Below are 19,678 nucleotides of genomic sequence, written 5' to 3' on the forward strand. Positions count from 1 at the left end.
GTTGTGGAATCTCTTCCTTATCCCATTTTAACTGAAAAAGCTTATGGATCTTCATATGCAACTTTTTGCCACCTGTTTTAATTAATTCTGCTGGAATTTGATCAATAAGGCCTTTTTTTGTAACAATGCTGGTTTTTACAGTACAAGGTTATTAGCCTCACATCCAACCCCCAAGCTGGAGGACTACTCCTCATTGGCTGTCCGCAACTTCTTATTGAATATATTTGCATCAAACCTCCCACAACCTGGGAATGCACTGTGCCGTGGTGACAAGGACTCACCAAACATTTCATACTACTCCCCAATATTAAATTTCATAGGAATACAACATTGTTTAATTGATTCTTGGCTTATTAGATAATATTATGTGAACTTTAATGGTTAGTGTAAAATGTGAAAAGAATAAAAATTTGACTGGGGGGGGGGGGGGGGGGGAGATTGCTGTCTATATTAAGGTACTACTCAACATTTCCTTTATGCTTTAAGAGACTGAATAAACTCATAAAAGCTGAGAAATGAACTGGGACTTTAAGCAAATGCAATGTTTTGTAATGCAAAGGCACTTCATGCAGGGATAAGGGAGTAAATGAGTTCATACTGTATTGCATTAAAATAATAGGCATAATTCTTTCCATATTAAACAGCAGTATGGGTATGAACACACTAAAATATATCTTTCTGAAATTCACAAACATAAACTGTACTTTGTTTAACATTCATATCTAAAAATGTAGTTAGCGTTTCACTCTTTTTCTGAGAATTCTTTCTTCTTTGCTTGATGAAGGTTGCGGAGATTTCCTTGTAGTTTTTCTTCTTCTTCTAATAGGCATTTCTCTAACCTCAAAGTCACTCAAATTATCCTCAGAATTATGTTCAATGTCTGGATCATCAAGCTGTGAAATCAATCGTTTATGCATCCTTCTTGCGGCTAGTGTTTCATGTACCTCACACGCAGTATTTTGCAGATTACTTTCAAGTGTAGTCTCTGCAATAAAAATTATACAGTATTTATCTCTGCCAAGCTAGTTATGTAATTTATACAACTGACAATCCCATTCTTGGTACTGAGACAATGTATAATGTACACTGTATCCAAAGACATGTGATGAGAATTTTTAAACATTATTCAGATTATTCCATATCGGTGAATTTCTTGACAAAACTAAGCAAACAGTACAGTTGCAGTAACTGCCGCTGAATAATATATTTCTTTCTTAAGTAACTGGCTGAGCAATACTATGAGACAGTCGCACACTATTCGCTCAGACACGCTCCATCTGCCCTCCTCATCCTACAACTCCAGTTGGCCAATCACTCTCCATCCAGTCACAAATCTATCCATTCAATCCATCTCACATCCCAACAAAACCATCTACTCACACAACATTCCTCATTTCAGACCCTGATGATGGAGGCTAGATATTCTAAAGAAACATCAGCAACACAGACAACATCCACACAGTGCAAGCAACCATAAGCTGGACCAATATTAACAATAAATCATCATGAAAGCTTAAAATAAAGTTATGTTCCATAGTTCTATGCCAGTAGGTCAAAAATTCTCCAAGTTACACAAATATCTCTGTGCAACAATACATACCTTATTGAATATGAATGGATGATTTATTGTGAATTAGTGAGGACCAAGAAGGAAGATTTCATGACCTACTTTAAAATGCAATCTCATATCCTGCATTCAGAGAATGAGGAAAACAAGAAAATAAATATGAAAAGTACACAGAATTCCCACATATTCTTTATGCCACACATTGCTTAATATTATCTCCTTAAATATGTATAAGAATATCAATTAATACCGAAAGAAACCCCTCCCCCCATTTGCTATTATTCCTCTTTTCATATACTCACAAGCATGAAGATGGCTGTCCTCTGGGATGCCGCACCATGTATTCTGGTATGCACTGTCAGACATCATCATCAAGATTGATGGAGACAGCACACACCACTGACATGTCAGTGAGTATCTATCAGACTACATGGTGCAACATCCCAGGAAACAAAACACCTTCAGTGATTAATTATTGAGGTGGTTCAATAAACCACATGTTTAACAGAATAGACTTTCTTCTAACATTACCACATAACATAACAACTCAATTATGTGTTTTGGGCAGCCAAGGCACTGAAAGATTGCAGCACTGGTAACATCATCAATTTTATGATGGATGTGACATAAAATACTTTATATGACCACTGACATCATCAGTCATCATTGAGGATGACATAATGGTGTCATGACACACGTCCTCCCACTTCATGATTTTGATGAGTTTGGACTAGCCTCTAATGGCATGATGCCCATACCAAATTTCATGAAAATCCAATTAGCTATTCTTGGGTTAATACAAAATCTGGATTTGAGATTTTGACGGAGGTGAAAATCTGGTTTATGGTCTTCTGCAATGTGGTGCTGTGTAGCCCAGTAAGTGCTACCAACCGACTTTCCCCATCTTCAGCATAGAAATGAGTCAAGTAGGGAAACGGGTCAGTTATATAGCAGAGGTTGGCCAATGGGAATGGAGAAAAACAGTAAAAGCCCTGAAAACAGTAACTTCCGAGGAACACTGAGCTGAAACATGTACTTTGTCCTTGGTAAAAGTCTTCATTCCTCCAGGGCACAAATGACCTACTTAGGGAGAAATCATCTTTCCTGTTCACTTGCTGAGACAGAATTCAATGATCCAGTTCATGCATCCGACATGCATGATACTGACGTCATGTAATTGGACATTATGGCACTAGACATGCCAGTGGCGGTCTCAATGGAGCATCTGGTTTGTTGAAAGCATCATGTCCCACACCTACAGAGGATGTTGTAAATGATGTATATAAATTATTTTTACAATTTTACTTGGTAATAAAACCTTCATGAAAAGACATAAATACAGTGTTTGAGAGTCATCTGCAAGAGAAAGTCTGAATATTTCTTCAAGTTTCCAGTAGCTGGTAGTACCCGTTTTCCAATGCACTGTATCCTTATTGTGAATCGGGTCGGTTGTCATGAACCCACAGGAGAAGGCACAGTGCATGGAGAGGTTTATGAAAACAAAATCGAATACACAGGCCCGAAGACATTTCAGAACAATGTATTATAAAGAAGCCAATGTCAAGATCATCGATACATGCCTGGTACAAATAGTTTAGGGAGACTGGAAGTCTTTTGCAGAAGAAAGGTACATAGAATACACAGGAGTCTGACAAAAATGTTGAAAAGATATGCTGGATCTTTATTGACAGTCCATGTAAGTCCACACAAGCTGCAGCACACGAGTTGCAAATGCATACCCAATCCAACAGGATGTTGGGTGTTATGAAAATGTTTGTGCCTGTATGCTTACAAGATGCAAGTGGTGCAGACAATTAGACTCAATGATACGGTAGCCCATAAGGAATTTGCAATGCCCATGCTTGAGAAACTGGACAAAGACAATGAATTCCTGAGAAGATAATCATGTTCTCTGATGAGGCTACATTCCACAAAGTAAACAAACAGAACATGTGGTGTGGCCTGTTGCATGATCATTTGAACACACCTTTTTCTTTGCCAAAGTGGCTGTGACATCCAGCAGTTACCTAGATATGCTGGAAAACTTTGTGTATCCAGTTACAAGAACTGCAGTCCGCCCAGTCCTTCCAGCAAGACAGCACACCACACACCTGAGGTCCAGTGTGCATGTATCTCTTAAACAGCATTTCCTAAACCAATAGATTGGCCATGTTGGTCCCATCTCTTGTCCAACCAGATCACCAGATATCACATCCTGCAATGTTTTCCTAGGGGTTACTTCAAAGACTGTGTGCGCCAAACTCTGGTGGATGACTTCAATGATTTAAAGGACAGAATTGCAGCTGCTATTGCAACAGTTGACACTGACATGCTGCAGTGTACATGGACAAAGCTTGAACATCGTTTGGACACTGAACATGTGACAAATGGTTCCCATGTTGAATGCATATAACGTTGAGAACAAACTTTGAGATTTTCTCTCACAGATGATGCTCAGTGTGTCTGTGTCTTTTCATAAAGGTTTTATTCGGGAACAAAGTTATGAGATAATTTATAAACACCCAGTATATGACTTTAAAGTAATGCCATTCTTGATGGGCCAAAGGAAACTGGAGACTTAGTCGGATGACTACCATCTTGAAGTTGCGTTGGAGAGTGCTCTGCTAATGCCAATGAAGCCACCAGACTTGGATCCTCCCTACAAAATAATATCTTCAACACAACCAATGCATCGAGCTGCAGAACATCAGTATCCTGGCTAAAAAAAATTCAGATTTAAAGACCAAATCATCTGGGAAGTGACAGAGATTGCACTCCTTTCTAATGACTTTAACAAGGAGGATGGTTTCTCATTGAGAAGATCATGGAAGCCTCTCATTTGTGCCCTGAAAATTATGGCAGATGACCTCTAAACTACAAAGCACACTTCAACTTGGCTTTCCTGTGCCCATGTTATTTATAAGGGTCTTTCTTACTAAGAAAAACTATACAAATTCCCAGACAGGATATGTGGTAAAGGAGCTAATATTCAAACTTCAGAATGCAAGTCCTGAGCAGCTGCACCAGACTCAATTATTTGCTGATTTACTGATGGTTTCTAAAATTACATGAGCTCAGTCAGTATAGCGATTACCTACAGCCTGGACGACTGGGGTTCAATCCCCGATGTGGGCAGAGGATTTTTCCTCTAGCCTCTGCATCCAGACCGGCTCTGGGGTCCACCCAGCCTCCTATCCAATGGGTACTGGGGTCCTATCCCGGGGGTAAAGCGTGACCACTCACCCCCATCTAGTGCTGAGGTCAAGAATGAATAGGAGCTAACCTCTCCCCCCAAGCAACCTACATGGCATGTAGCAGGACTGCTTTAGTTTTACTTTTTTCTAAAACTACATATTATCTCACACACAAGTACTTAATCCCTTTCATATGACACATTTCTACAAGTTCTTTTTTATGGTGTCTCACATTCTTTGACCTATTGTTGAAGGATTAAGCAATTTAAATAGGGAGAAAAAGCTGAAACTTCAGACACATGACACTGAGCTGCACTACAAGTAAACTTATTACTGCTAAAATTATAAAAGCGATACATCGGTAATTTAAGATGCAACATGTCATAGACTGTCAGTGCTGCACGTAATTACGCAAGCTTCCCTCCTTTTCAACTCTCAGCCCAGATAAGCAATAATACCTATGCTGTAAGTAATTTACTACAAAACAGTGTTAATGAAATAGTAGCTGTGTGTCAGTCAATATTCATCATTCTGTCAGAATTTTGACAACATATTATAACTATACTCTATAACTGCCCTCCTAACTTTGCTCCTTCAGCAAGAGACAGTTATTTCCTGAACTAGTGTCAGTGGGGAACAAGGATCAGGGTTGATGTGGTAATTTGTTTATATAAATCCAAAAACAACAAAAAAGAACACAATATACTTTTACTCTTGAAATTTAGATCCTCTGATACACAATTCCCAAAACAGGGACAATGGTTACTGGATGTGAGTGTTTGGTTTAATGGCTGAAGGCCCGCTGTCAACTGCCTCCCCAGGTGTCCTGCAAGTGTTCTTGACCTACTTCCCAGATCTCTTCCTAGTTTGGGACCCTCCACACATGACTAGCTGGCCAGTTCAAATCTGAATTATAGTCGGTTGGGAAAAATGACGCCAAGGATATGTCCCTTATGCCCATTCATACCCAAACCAACGTGATGCCAAACAGTTACTGGGGCTTAAAAAAAAAATGGCATGCCTCAGCTTGACTTGGACTCTGGACTGGTATAATATATTACTGGTACTTTATTTTCACCTCTAAAATTGAATTTGTGCCTAAGACATTAATTTTCTACATGAAATATGTGAAACTGCAAGAAAATATTAAAAAATATACATTAATGGTGTCGTTAAATGGCATTTTGGCAAAAATATGAGGCCAGTGATGCAACTGACGATCTATAATATGCTGTCTGTGCCAGCCATTACATATGGCATTGAAACTTGGGGGTTAGGAGTACAGAAACAGCAAAGATAAGATTCCTTGGGTCAGTATTAGGAACTGCACTGAGGAACAAAGTGAGACATGAAGAAATATGAAAATGATTATAAACAGAAATTATAGTAAATGATATCAAAACAGTACCAATAAAAATGGCCAGACCATGTGGGAAAAATGTCCCCTGAGTTTTACATAGCAGGCAAAATTCTGTGTACCAATCGGAACACATAACACGGGTTAACCAAGGTCAAAAATAATTCCAGTAGCCTTTGAATGTGACTTCATACTCATCTTTGTTGTGGATGAAAAGGATGGAGATGGCCCGCTTGTATTTCACAAAATAGAAACAAAAGTCCAGCACTCAGTATATCTGGTGGAACAGTTCCATCCCCATTGCACAATTTGCTTTCGTGCATAGCAGACATGTTTCAAAAGTGAAAGGGTTAAAATTACATTTTTTACCTTGTGTGTGTTCTGCTAGAAGACTGAAGTTTTGGTTGTTACAAGAATCACTATTCTCTTCCCTCTCAATCTCCTTAGACTTTTGTACTGGAGAACCGCATTTCTGCACACCTGACCTGGAAAAACTCTTCTCAAACATATCCAGTGATAAATTCTGAGTTGATTCTCCTTTAGAATAATTCTCACTTTCATCTCCTGCACAAACAGTAGCTATATTTCTGCCCAGAACTGGAGACACAGCTTCTTCTGTATCAGTTTCATAATTCATATGAAATGCAGTCTCAATTATATTTTCATTACAGTTCACATTACCACCAACATTACTGATGTTTGCAGTGTCATCTGTCGGAGACATACTGACAGAAGGTTCACACAAGCCAATTCCATTCACTACCATAGCATGACCTGCTTCAGTAACAGTTCCACAGCTTTCCATAGGAGTTTTCTGATCAACTTCTTTTTGTGCACATGTTTCTTTATTGACGTCTACAGCAATTCCAATACGAGCATCTTTTCCATCATTTACAACCAAGTTTTGTTCAACTGCAGTTTTCTTTTCTGCTTCCCGTTTTTTAATGGACTGAATTAGATTTTCAAAACTGGCTTTATTTTGTTGCACTGAAAGCAAATGAAAGTTAATAAAGCTTAAAGATTTCTAACAACTGTCCTGTTTCATACAACATTTTTCATCTTCGCCAATTTCCAACAACTGCCTGAAATCATCTCGGGTGATCAGCCACGTAAAATGGTTAAAAGACGAAACCGACATTTCAGGGACCACCTCTGTCCCCATCATCTGGATCAGAACCTTGTTGATGGGGACAGTGGCAGCAACTGCCAACTATGTAAAAATGTAAAGAGTAAATATAGAAAACTATAATATTACTCTTTGTGTTATATGGATGTGAAATCTTATTTGTCATGTGAAAGGAAAAACACAGATTGAGGGTGAAGATAGCTGTCTTCTGGGTTGCAACACCATGTAGTCTGGTAGATGTTTACCAATGTTTCAGAGGTCCTTGCCCCCTCAATCATCCTGATGATGGAGGCAACAAGGACCTCTGAAATATTGGTAAACTTCTACCAGATTATATGGTGTTGCAACCCACAAGACAGCCATCTTCATGGTCACTGTCATGAGAACCTGAAAACAGAGTACTTTGGCAAATATTTGAATCCAGGATGGATGAAGTGGCAGAAGCACAGAGGAAACTACATAATTAGGACCGTCATAATTTCCACTCTTCACTAGATATTGTTAGCATGATGGATGGGGCATGTTGCACACATGGGGGAGATAAAAAATGCACACAGTTTTGGTTAACAATGCTGAAGGGAAGAGACCACACAGAAAACTTAGGTGTAGATGAGAATAATATTAAAATGGGCCAAGGAAACAGGTGACAAGGACGTGGATTGAAGTCATCTGGCTTAGAACAGGAACTGGTTGTGGGCTCCTGTGAACGGTAATAAATGTATGGGTTCCATAAGAGGCAAGGAATTTGACTGAGTATACTATCAGCTTCTCAAGGAAGATTCTGCTCCATGAAGTTAGTTAGTTAGTTAGATAGGTAGGTAGCTAGCCAATACACAATGTCCAACAGATGTGGTATAATTTAATTTAAAGTCTATATAATTTACTGTATGCAATTGCTATCTACCATACACCACTATACTGAGGAGAAACTGCTCTTAATTGTTGCTTAATATAAATGTCTCTTTGAATTCATCCCTGGTAAATAAAAAAATATCAAATGTGATCAGCTTACTTTCATTAGTTTTCATTATTATACATTACAGATAGCTGTTCTGTCAGATTTCAATACTGAAATGGTAAATTAAATTTTGTATCAATCGCCATAACACAGCAAACAGCATTTATGAAAATCCCAGCAAATGACAGCATATAAAACTATCATACTTACTGTAACGATGCTGAGCCTGCTGAATCAATTTAGGATCTGTCTTTCTGTCTATTTTCAACTTCTGAAAAAAAAGAAAATAAATAAACTGCAACAGCCTTTACACGACAGCACTAACCTGTGAACAGTAGACAGAGCTTGGATATGATGGCGAATAGAAATATTCAATCATTCCTGCTGGGAATCAAACCCTGGGCACCTAGTCCATAGCCCATGACTCTACTAACTAAAGTGCCAGGGCTCCTACAATAACACAGCATCTTATCCAAACAATTCAAAATTTTACTTTATAGTATCATAAAGGTTACAAGTTTCAGAACAGGGGTAATCCCTGTTAATTTTAACAGAACAAAATCCACAAAAAAATATTATACCTCTTGCACTGTTTAATCTTTCTGCTGACTTACAGTGATTTAAAGGTTAATCAATATACAATGCATGCAATGCAACTTTGAAATGACAAATATAGAAAAATGGAAGGCTAAATGCAAGGAATTATGTCACAGAATGAGGAAGTGACGTTCTGCAACACAGCAATGCCAACAACACCACAATTAATATCATTTATATCAGACAGATGTTTCTGTTTTATTGTGAAAAATCATTATTTTGTATGCCAACTTGGCATCCATGTATGTCTATTTCTACAGTATAATTCAACAGTCCCTGTACCAAATATATCCTAGGTGGTGCACATTACTTGTCTACAATTCAATGTCATCCTTCATTCAACACTATATAGTCTGAGCTGTTGCAAAAGTGTCATTAAATAAATAGATACAAGCACATGGGGCCCATTGCCAACATATGTTGTAACTTGTAACCATAAATAAGTTCACTATGAGAAACACATTTGTATTCATAAGCATATGGGACTTTTTGAATCATCCTGCATATTTTCAATGTACACTTTGTACAACAAAAATCATTCTTATTTACTGTGAAAATGTTATAAATATTCACAGTACACTCCTTGAAAAAATCAAGTGCTTTAAAATTTCTAAGTCCCATACTGGAAGTGATGTAAGTGTACAGCCAGCATCATAATTCCAGTCATTCATAATTCTCTTAATTATAAGAACAATTTTTATCTTTTACTCTTATCTAAGCCACTCCAGTTTTTTAAGGCAGAGAGTAAAGAGGGACATACACAGAACCATCATCCTTAATAGCATTTGTGTGTGGAATGTGGCTTAAAGAATACCTTTATAATTTTAGTGTACTCCACAAACAAGTAACCCTTTTCAGTGTTATTTAGATAAATATGCAGCTAATTTGTGACTCTATTATGTATAAAATATGTGTCTGATTCAATGATTGATTTTAACACATTTCCCAAAATGTTATCCTAGAGATGTTATGGATGATAGACACTGTTAAAAAATAAGATGGCATTACACTTAAATAATGTGCCGAAACTCACATTCCATGTGGTGGATACACTGCAGACTTTGTTTTCTTCTTGTTCTTCCCTCTCAATCTGCTTAATTAAATCAGCAATTGACCTTGGATTTAAGGTGTCATTTTCTGAATTGTACAGTAAAGTGAATCTACAACACAAAAGATGTCATTTGGTTTTCACCATTCATGTTTAGTCTGTATTTCAGACACCTACAGGAAACCACTTCATGACACATCATATTTAAATGCAAATATAAATGTTAAAATTCAGGCACTGAAAAACGTTCCTTCCTGGACATCTATCTATGCAATGTTCTCAAATTAAAAGTATTTTTTCATTGCTGTTAACCAGTTGTGACATTTTGTGGCCTATTTCAAAGTATTACAATAGCATTTTCCAGGTAAAAATTAGGAAAAGCATAAAAAATCTCTGCAGGGATATACCGTAAACCAACAAAATCAAATGTGCATTATTACAATATACTTACTTAAAGGTGTCACACTGATGTTGGTTGTGATGGCATGTAGGTGTGTATGTAGATTCCAACATTTTGGAGGAACATACTGTTTCCATCTTAAAATGTATCCACCTACACATCCACACAGCATCACAATCCAGAACACCAACATCCACATCTTCACCACTATGATAACCTTAAATATAATTTATTTAAATTTGTCTTATAACGTGTTTTAACCATTTCAATAAAAGTACATCCGATAGCTGCAGGTTGGTCAAGTCAGAATTTTGCCACACAATATTTAACCTCCTGATGTAGTAATTTTATTGGGTGAGAAACACCATAAAGCATAACACACAAGTTCTAGGCTAATACAGAAGTTGGTCTAGAAGCAAATGCAGTGAAACGTAAGTACATGCTCATGTCATGTCGCAAAAATATCTGAAAAAAATCATGAAATAAAGATAAATATTGCAAATTTCAAATATCTGTGAACGACAGTAACAGATTACAATTGTATTACTACTACCACCAAGATCTGCACCGGCGGCGGCTCCAGGCAGAGCAGATTAAATCTGGGGAATGTTTGCAACGATGCAGCTTAGAAACCTTTCTCTTCCCAACTCCTAACAACATACAGTTTAAATCAGCACTATAATTTATTTGTGTGGGTGTGTGTGTGCCCACACATGTGTGTCAAACCTAGTCTCAGATTTAGGGAAGAACACAGATTGAGGAGGTTTGAAAACAGGGTGCTTAGGTGAACATTTGGACCAAAGAGAGAGGGCATGGTAGGATAATGGAGGAAACTACACTTGGGGAGGTCTAAAATTTGTATTCTTCAATGAACATTATTAGTATGATCAAATCAAAGAGAATCAGATAGATGGGGCATGAAGCAGACACAGAGAGGGAAGAAATACAGACAGAATATTGGTTGGAAAATATGCAGAAATCTATGTGCAAATAAGAGGATTGTATTAAAATGGACAGACTAATCTGGCCAAGGATGCAGATCAGTGATGGTCTCTTGTGAATGTGATACTGAAGCTTCATGTTCCGTGGAAGGTAAGGTGAGAATTTCTCAATAAGCTGAGTGACTATCAGAGTCTTAAGAATGACTGCTCTATGTAGTTACTATTTGTAGACACATCTGTATAACTCAATTTGTATCTAAGATATTAATTTCTTATATAACTTTTATAGCTGTGTACATGGGGAACAGTTTTGTACATACTGCACACCACACAGTTTCCTTCGGGAAACATGACATATCTGTAACACTGCACGGTCAGAATTATCCTCCTATCCACACATTCACCTTCCATGTAACTCAACTTTTGCCCTCGTCCCCATTTCATTCTAGTCAGGACACTGTAATATGTGAAGATGACTATCTTCCGGGATGTTGCACCATGTTGTCTGGTAGAGGGTTGCTGATGTTTCAGAGGTGCTTGCTTCCTTATCATCAGGTGATGAATAAGTCATCACAACCCCAAAGACAGAGGCAGCAATCACCTCTGAAACATTGGTAAACCTCTACCACATGACACAGTGCTACAACCCAGAAGACAGTCAGTCTTCTTCCAACTCGCCACTGTCAGAACCTCAAATTTTACAATGTAATATGTTTTGTGTACAGTCACTACAAATAAATGATGCAAACTTGCATTCCCACAGTACTGTAAGATCTCCTGCTCTACATGATGCATAACACAGAAGTTTAAGAGTTACAGAAAATCTAAGATTCAACCATTTGATTCTAATGGCACTAATCTTACTATATACTGTTGAATGGAGTAAATAAACATGACCTGCACAATCTGTGTATTACCGTAAACCACGAATTTTGAGTGTGGTCTTGTCGACCGCTCAGACCTATCTTCCAGTCACCACAAAAATTAAACAACTTACATCTGCTTAATAATTTCACCAAGATAATCAAAAGAATGAGTTAAAAGTTAAAACTTAGTTTAAAATACTGTTCATTTGCATTATATCATTTGCCTACCGTTGGTGACGGCTGATGAGAGCTTTACGGTCACCATGTGTGCTTAAGCCTTTCTGTTTTAGCATCTTCCTCAATTCCTTCTCATGAAGTAAGGAATATACTAGTTTTGGTAAAGGCTTTCTCTTCTGTACTTTTGTTGGAGAACTGTAAAGTAGCAACATAAATCATAATTTCATTTCTCAAAAGAAAGTGACACATAAAACATCGTCACACATTTAAATACTTAGATTTTCCATATAAAGAAGGTATCAGACATGAAAATGAAGGAAATACATTCCTCCAAAACACTGGTAACTAGGGTTTGTCGGTTTTTAAAAACCAGGTTTAAAAACCGTTTTTTTTGGATAAATTTGTAAAATTCGAAAACTGGTTTTTAAAATTTAAAAAACCGGTTTTAGATACTAGAATTAATATGTAAAAATTAATTAATTAAAAACGTTAACATTTTGACTTGAAATTGCCTCGGGCACAAGCATATTGTAGTAAAACTAATCTTCATGAGTCAGGCTGAAATTAGCTCCAAATTATTAGATGCTTTAGAAGTAAGAATTCAAGAAAGAAGACAAGTTGGACTGGTAACCCTTTTGCTATATTTGCAAAATCCACAAAACATTTCAACAAAGAAATTTAGTGTATATCCACTAGCTTCAAAACTCGATATTATTAAGGTATCTGGAAAAATATTGTCTAGAATATATCCAAATTCTTGTACGGAAACAGATTCTGATGATGAATATATCGGAGACGGAGAAACTATTAATCAGAGCAATGCTCTATACGAAGCCATGGAAAAATCAATTCATAGGTTTCTTGAAGAACCAGAAGAAATAATATCAAATCTGAAGACACTGAAGGCCGAATTTTCTGTATTTGAGGCAAGCAATAAAAGAACAAAGAATTTAGATTCATTATTTGATGCCCTGAAACCATTAAAACCAAGTTCAGTAGCCAGTGAGAGAGTATTTTCTTTTCAGGCAATTTTGTATCTAGAATAAGAACAAGATTAAGTAATCGTTCAGTGGACATTTTATGTTTTTTGAAATCATATTTCCTGAAGAAAAATACTAAGTGAAATAAAAATTTATAATTTATATTTTGTACGGGTTTTAGTTATTTGTTTTTTATTTGGTTTTGTATGTAGTATATTTTATTTTGTTCTATTTTTGTAGTTCCATAAATATTAAGTATACTGAGAATTTTTAAAATAAGTATAAATATTTTTACTGTTTTAATTATATTTTGTTTTTGTTTTTTTGTAAAAATTCGAAAACCGGTTTTTTGGAAATACTGGGATTCGAAAACTGTTTTTTTCAAAAGTCGGTTATTGTATAAACCCTACTGGTAACCACCCACAAGACAACAAAACTCAGAAGACAACAATAAACATCTTAAATGCCATAAGATCCTCAAATCTTCAAATCTGACTCAACTATGTCATCAATGGATAGATTGTCACTATAATGACATAACTTCCATAATTGATTTACACTTCTCTGGTCTACAAATTATCATTCTATTGCTGCTAACCCCCCCCCCCAAAAAAAAAAAATAAACAGAAAGTGTCATCAAATAACAATATGAAGATAAACAGCAAATTCTCAAATTTTGTGTACATCAAGCATCCTTTCAGATAATGGGCAATGCTGAACACACTCATGGTGTAATAAAACAACTAACATCACAGATCTTTAGAGAAAGACTTACAGAGCATGAAATATTTTAAAATGCCACTTGATATGTTCACTGGTTATTAGAATCAGCTAATTAAAAAATCAAATTTCTAGGTGCAGGTTTAAATCACCAAAACAAAGCACATTTTCAACATTTATTGGAATTTCATTTCCAGTTGTAAGAATCAATATCACCTAAACTAAATGCTGATTTGAATTTTAGGCAAATGTTACGGAAGGTCACACTCTCTACTCAGGCAAGAATTTTTTGGGGTATTTGCACTGGAACTCTTGATATAGGTTGCTCAACCCTTCTTACCAGAATGACTTTCTTTTAGAAATGGGATGGGGACCTCACTACACATGTCATGTAGAAGACCACCAGAATAGTAGATGAACAGATAATGATAGCTAAAACCTGGGTCTTCATCTCATTGTTTCCTGGAAGGCCCTTTCATAAACACTTTAATATGGTTAAGAATGGTAAAACCAAGCACTGAAATCACTGAAGAAAATTTTTAAAACCGAAATTGTAGGTTACTGTATAAGCGAAATGAAAGCAGAATGCAAATTAAAGAATATATTATGCAAGGGACAGGAAATAAAGTTTTGGAATGGGAGAATACAGACTGATGAAATAATCAATCCACTGGATGCAGTCTGAAAACATGGAATTAATTCATGATGAAAGAAACAAATTTGTCACAAGGAAATTGAAATAATCAACAATAATCAAGTATAATGGGGTACCTATCAAAAAATGTACTGTCCAGCTACATGGTTGTATAACAAGAACCTAAAGGGGGGGGGAGACAAGTGGAACCTAGCACACTGAGTGATTAGAAAGAAGTGGGGCAAAAGCCTCCTGCAACAAAACCATGCAGACAACCAGTAACAAAAAAAAACAGTCACCAAATCATGCAAAATTCTTGAGTAGAGTAATACACGTTTTATTACACACAAAATAGGAAAGGAAGCAACAATACTACACCTTTAAAGGAAGAGCAAGTGCCGTACTTACCTGTGCTGCGCAGTGTGTTCTGATCTCTTCAAACACGCATCTAAATGTACATTGATATTCCTTTCTGGAATGTCAATGTTACATACGGGACATGGCACCAAACTTGAACTTGTATTACTGTTCTCTGGAATACTGAACAGTGATGGAATTGGCATTTTGCCTTTGGAGACCATGGTTTCACGAGCAGGTGACTGATGTGGGTGCTTTACAGATGACGCATTTTGCAAACTTACATAATCACAGCCATCACTTAAATCTACTTTAGTTCCCATGTTTTCTGATTCAGGTACATAAGATGATGTGAGAAGACTATTGGTAGATTCTGACAGGTTTTCAAAGGCTGCCCTCGTATCTCTCTGGCTTGAAGATTCATTATTAACATTATTTATTTCTCTCGAATCTGGTTTGGAACTTGAATTCTGAATAAAATCCAGTTTTATGTTTACTTTGTTCTGAGATTCTGACAGTTTTCTATAGTTCTGCATAAACGTTTCAACTTCAGCTGAGAGCCTAACAAAAACTTCAATTATATCATCTAGAATTCTGTTGTTACGCAGCTGATAATCAAATGCATCCTCAAAACATGCAGGGCACTGTGCTTTATACAGCAGTGATTTGCGAATACACAGTGAACAATCTGAGAAAGATAAAGATAAACAATCTTACACCTAATGAAATAAACTTCCTTTTATCTATTATGGAACAACACAGTTATAAAAAACATTGTTCCTTCTATCAAATCCAGGAAGAACTTTACAATGTCAACTTTGTGTTTAAGCAACTTTGGCATGCATCTACATAATGTCATCTGCTTTCTAACTTTTTACAAATTTTACCTTCATTTATAATTAACAGATCCATTAGAAAACCTAATATAATACATAGTAACCAAAAATGTGAATAGAGTCTGATTTTTCAGAGAAGTTTAAATATAACCTACTTGCAGACAAAAATGGTTAGCTTCACTAATACGATGGCATACATCTGTTGGTAAATAATGTAACTACACAGTGTCCCCAAACAATGTATAAGCACATTCAATGAACAAAATAAGTTGTTTTAATAAACTAAACCATTATACACATCAGCACTGACACATAGTGAATTAGCAAGTTTAACGCAGGTGTTGCAAAATGACCACTGTTAGGTTTGTGGCACAGTTGACAGCAGTGAGGAACTAACTAGTGGCCACCGAAGGTCCTGTACTGTACACATCTGTTTGGAACACTCTGTACATGACAATATTTTGTGTGTAAAAAAGATGTGTATAACAGGACACTGTATAGCACAGACTGCCATTTACATTCATGTCTGTAATAGCTATCAACAATAACCTAGTGTACACCTGATGGTAATCAACAGTAATCAATGCTCTTCATGATGAATTTGTAAAGGTAAAGAAAAGGTTAGTTTCTGCTAATGCACCACATACAGAGGGCATATACAAAGTTCCACATATTTTTACTCCTTAGAGTAAATGTACCAGTAGCTGACACTCTAAGAAAAGATTTTTACATTTTTAGATACTGACTGAAAAACTCAGAATTAAATAAAATAATTACTATTTATTCACCATGGTTGAATCTTTATGTTTCATTTACCAATCACTAAATCATCACAACTAACACAAGTGGAAAATATGTTTTCACATACCCTTGCAAATACACAGATACACGACATCAAAAAATGATTCTTATGCCAATGTTCAGCAAAGAAATTAACCAGCAGTTGACAGACTTAAAATACAACCCTCATAACATGTGATATTTTCACCGAACATTTATATCATGACTAATCTTCAAACAGAAACATCCAATAACATGGTCTACTGTCTATTATTTTATATCCAGAACAAACTAGTTTACTTTCTGAACAACACACAGATTAATAAAAACAGATGTAAAAACAGAAATAAGGAAGTTGCATAAATTGAAAGTAATGCTTCTCATACTGAACTAACCACCAACATTAAGAGCATTCTGAAAGGAATACTTCTTGCAATCCCCTGTTGACTTTACAGTTTATGTGAAATCTGAGATAATTTAGTCATGCTTACATCAGATTAACACTAAATGAGCTTTTACTGTCAAGAAAACATCTGCTGGCCATTACGTCAACCTCATCAATACAAACTGCATCCTGAATAATGCAACAAATTTTTGGAAAAGCAACTGTCGCCTTCTTGATTGTGTTCAGTTTTTCGCTGTCAATCTATTTCTTAAAAATGCACAAATCATTCTCCATTTCTTTCATAAACTTGGAAAAATCAGAGCTTTAGGATTCCACAGTACCAGCCCATACTTCCAGCAGCAAAAGGGTTCTTTCAATTCAGTTCTGTCACCAAATACTAAATGATTTCTAATAATTCCAATTCAGTGACGGAGAAATGCAGCTTTGGAAACTAAAAAGCCACTTCACAAGTTGCTGTTCATCCATTTTAAGAATTTACTCTGGTCAAATATGACCTCTTGGTAAAATGTCTTTAAATTTATATATCAGTGCGCTTCTAGGTACTTTATGTAGTTTTTTGCAGTGATAATTGGGCATTCCCTAACAAACATCTCTCAAAGCCTCTCCCATCTGTGTGGCCTTTTATTAGGATACATCATCCACAAACTAATTGAAACTTACCTCTGGGAAAACCAACATAAGATTTTATTTAGTTGATCTTGAAACTTCATATCTGCCATTCCCAGAATAACCGAAAGGCAAATTTACATGCATGCATTACTGCAGAAATTACTCTGGGCTGATAGCTTGCGCCAAATTGTAAAATTCTTTCAATCCACAAATTTGTTTACATTTCATATTTTAAACAGACCACATTTTAAACATCCCATAATAATATTAAAAAATCTTTGTCCTCTAAGCTGAGAAGAATAACCTTCTTCAAATCGACTTTATTACTTACAATTATGGCAACATGATGTGATCATGGAAGTTTTCATATACTCATAACATATTCCACATCTTAAAAGTGCATCCAAATCCTATAACAGAATGAAGGGTACAAAACACAAATTACATCATCTCAAACTAAACCAAATTTGGTTTAAACAAGCCTGCACTACTAAACTATGTTAACTGTTCGTATTGAGGTTATGGACGACACACGTCAACTTACTTTTATTAGTGGTAAATCACTTGATATAAGCACACTCATTTCACACGGAATAATTGTTATTACAAAATATTCACAAATATCGCAAGTTATAAAATGGAGAACTTCCAGCAAAGAACTACAAAATTTCTACACACCCGCCAACATAGTTGAGTATAATGATTTTATTGGTTGGAACACAGCATAGATTACAAGAAACCATCAGTGAGTGCGTTCAGGACTTTCATCATGGTGTTCAGGGGTCATTCACTGTAAACTTACTTAGAACTACGGAATTGGGCAACGACGGTTAATTTGTATCTGGTACATATCAAAGCTTAAATTCCTTCTAACGTCCTCTTCCCAGGTCCAAACTTATTATACTTTGTTCCCATACACAGCATACCTTACCGATTTGTTAATTTCAAAACATTTGTTTTTACGAAGATGAAAGTAGGCTAAAGAATATGTTGAAATGCTCTTAGACAAAAACCAGGAGCTGCAAAAACGTAAGAATTCGATAGACCCGTATGAATCAATCTTGTTCAACGATTCAACAAATACCTACGCTACAGGGCTTTCAGGTTTACCTGAAGACCAATGCTAAACTATCACAAACCTAGGAAACTGACACCCCTTTCTTTCTCTCTCACACACACGCGCGCGAGCTCGCATAGACGTGGATATACATAGACCGCAGATGCAATGCCAGTTCCCATTTTCAGAACGAGCTGACTCCTGTTGACAAACCAATAAAGACAGAAGAATCAAAACGCGTGTACCATGACAAGACAAAACATTATAGGAAGAAAATATGACACTTTAATGTACATGACGAGGATAGCGTGAATTGTAAATTAACAATAATACAATTTAGTACTCCATTTCTGCACACAATTTTCCTAGCACAAATTCATACTTTGTTAAATTTGCCAGATATAGGCCTAACCTCAAAAATAATATCATTAGTTATCGCAAAGAAACACAAAAGTAAATGCACGGTCGTCAATGATTTACCTTAACATAAGATGAACATTTTTCGAAGATCCATTACATGAAATTTCAGAACCTTAAATTAAATGGCACTAGTGCCACTACCACTTCTGAAGTTTGCACAGCGGCCATCTTGGTATTATTAATGGTAAATTAAAAAATACATCAATTTCGTCAACTGGAACAGAGTCCTGCTTGAGAAACTGAAGTCGCTTAGCAGCTTGACAACCCGTTACTGATAGCTATCATTTGTCAGCTCAGTCCACTTCACCCCAACACTCCTAATTTCTTTAAAATTCACTTTAATATTATCCTGCTTTGTACGTCAAATTCTTCTAAGTGGTCTCTTCCGCTCCGATTTTATGAGAATAATACATGCATTTCTCATCCCTCACACACGTCCTACATGCCCTGAAGAAGGATTGGGGGGGGGGGTTCCATGCGTTTTTAATCACGGCGGTGAATGGTCAACTTCACACCACGACCCGATGTTTTGTGCTGTAACAGATCTTCGAAAATTACGCAACATTTATTCTGGTTATTCTCCCACTAGAATCCAGAAAACAACTTGGCAGCCGCGCGAAATCCATGGGCTTATTTAGCTTTCGGTTT

General features: G+C 36.4%; 1 protein-coding gene across 3 annotated transcripts; it reads right to left on the reverse strand.

Moving 5' to 3' along the window:
- Positions 1-602: 602 nt before the first annotated feature.
- LOC110833542 (E3 ubiquitin-protein ligase RAD18) lies at positions 603-18,722 on the reverse strand. 3 transcript variants are annotated; one of them, XM_022071740.2, is made up of 8 exons: positions 18,098-18,719; positions 17,885-17,963; positions 14,974-15,610; positions 12,283-12,426; positions 9,833-9,959; positions 8,413-8,473; positions 6,488-7,105; positions 603-985 (listed from the first exon to the last, which is right to left on the reverse strand). In XM_022071740.2, the coding sequence occupies exons 1-8, from the start codon at positions 18,134-18,136 to the stop codon at positions 735-737; spliced, it is 1,956 nt and encodes a 651-aa protein (XP_021927432.1). In that variant the 5' UTR covers positions 18,137-18,719; the 3' UTR covers positions 603-734. The 3 variants fall into 3 exon arrangements, with proteins under 3 accessions (XP_021927432.1, XP_021927433.1, XP_087200530.1); XM_022071741.2 differs by having other exon boundaries at positions 18,232-18,718; XM_087344404.1 differs by lacking the exon at positions 12,283-12,426 and having other exon boundaries at positions 18,098-18,722.
- Positions 18,723-19,678: the final 956 nt, after the last annotated feature.

Source organism: Zootermopsis nevadensis, unplaced genomic scaffold (assembly GCF_977971745.1).
Source record: "Zootermopsis nevadensis isolate Lab colony 2312 unplaced genomic scaffold, Znev_1.0 Znev_ptg000007l, whole genome shotgun sequence".
NCBI classification, from domain to species: domain Eukaryota; kingdom Metazoa; phylum Arthropoda; class Insecta; order Blattodea; family Termopsidae; genus Zootermopsis; species Zootermopsis nevadensis.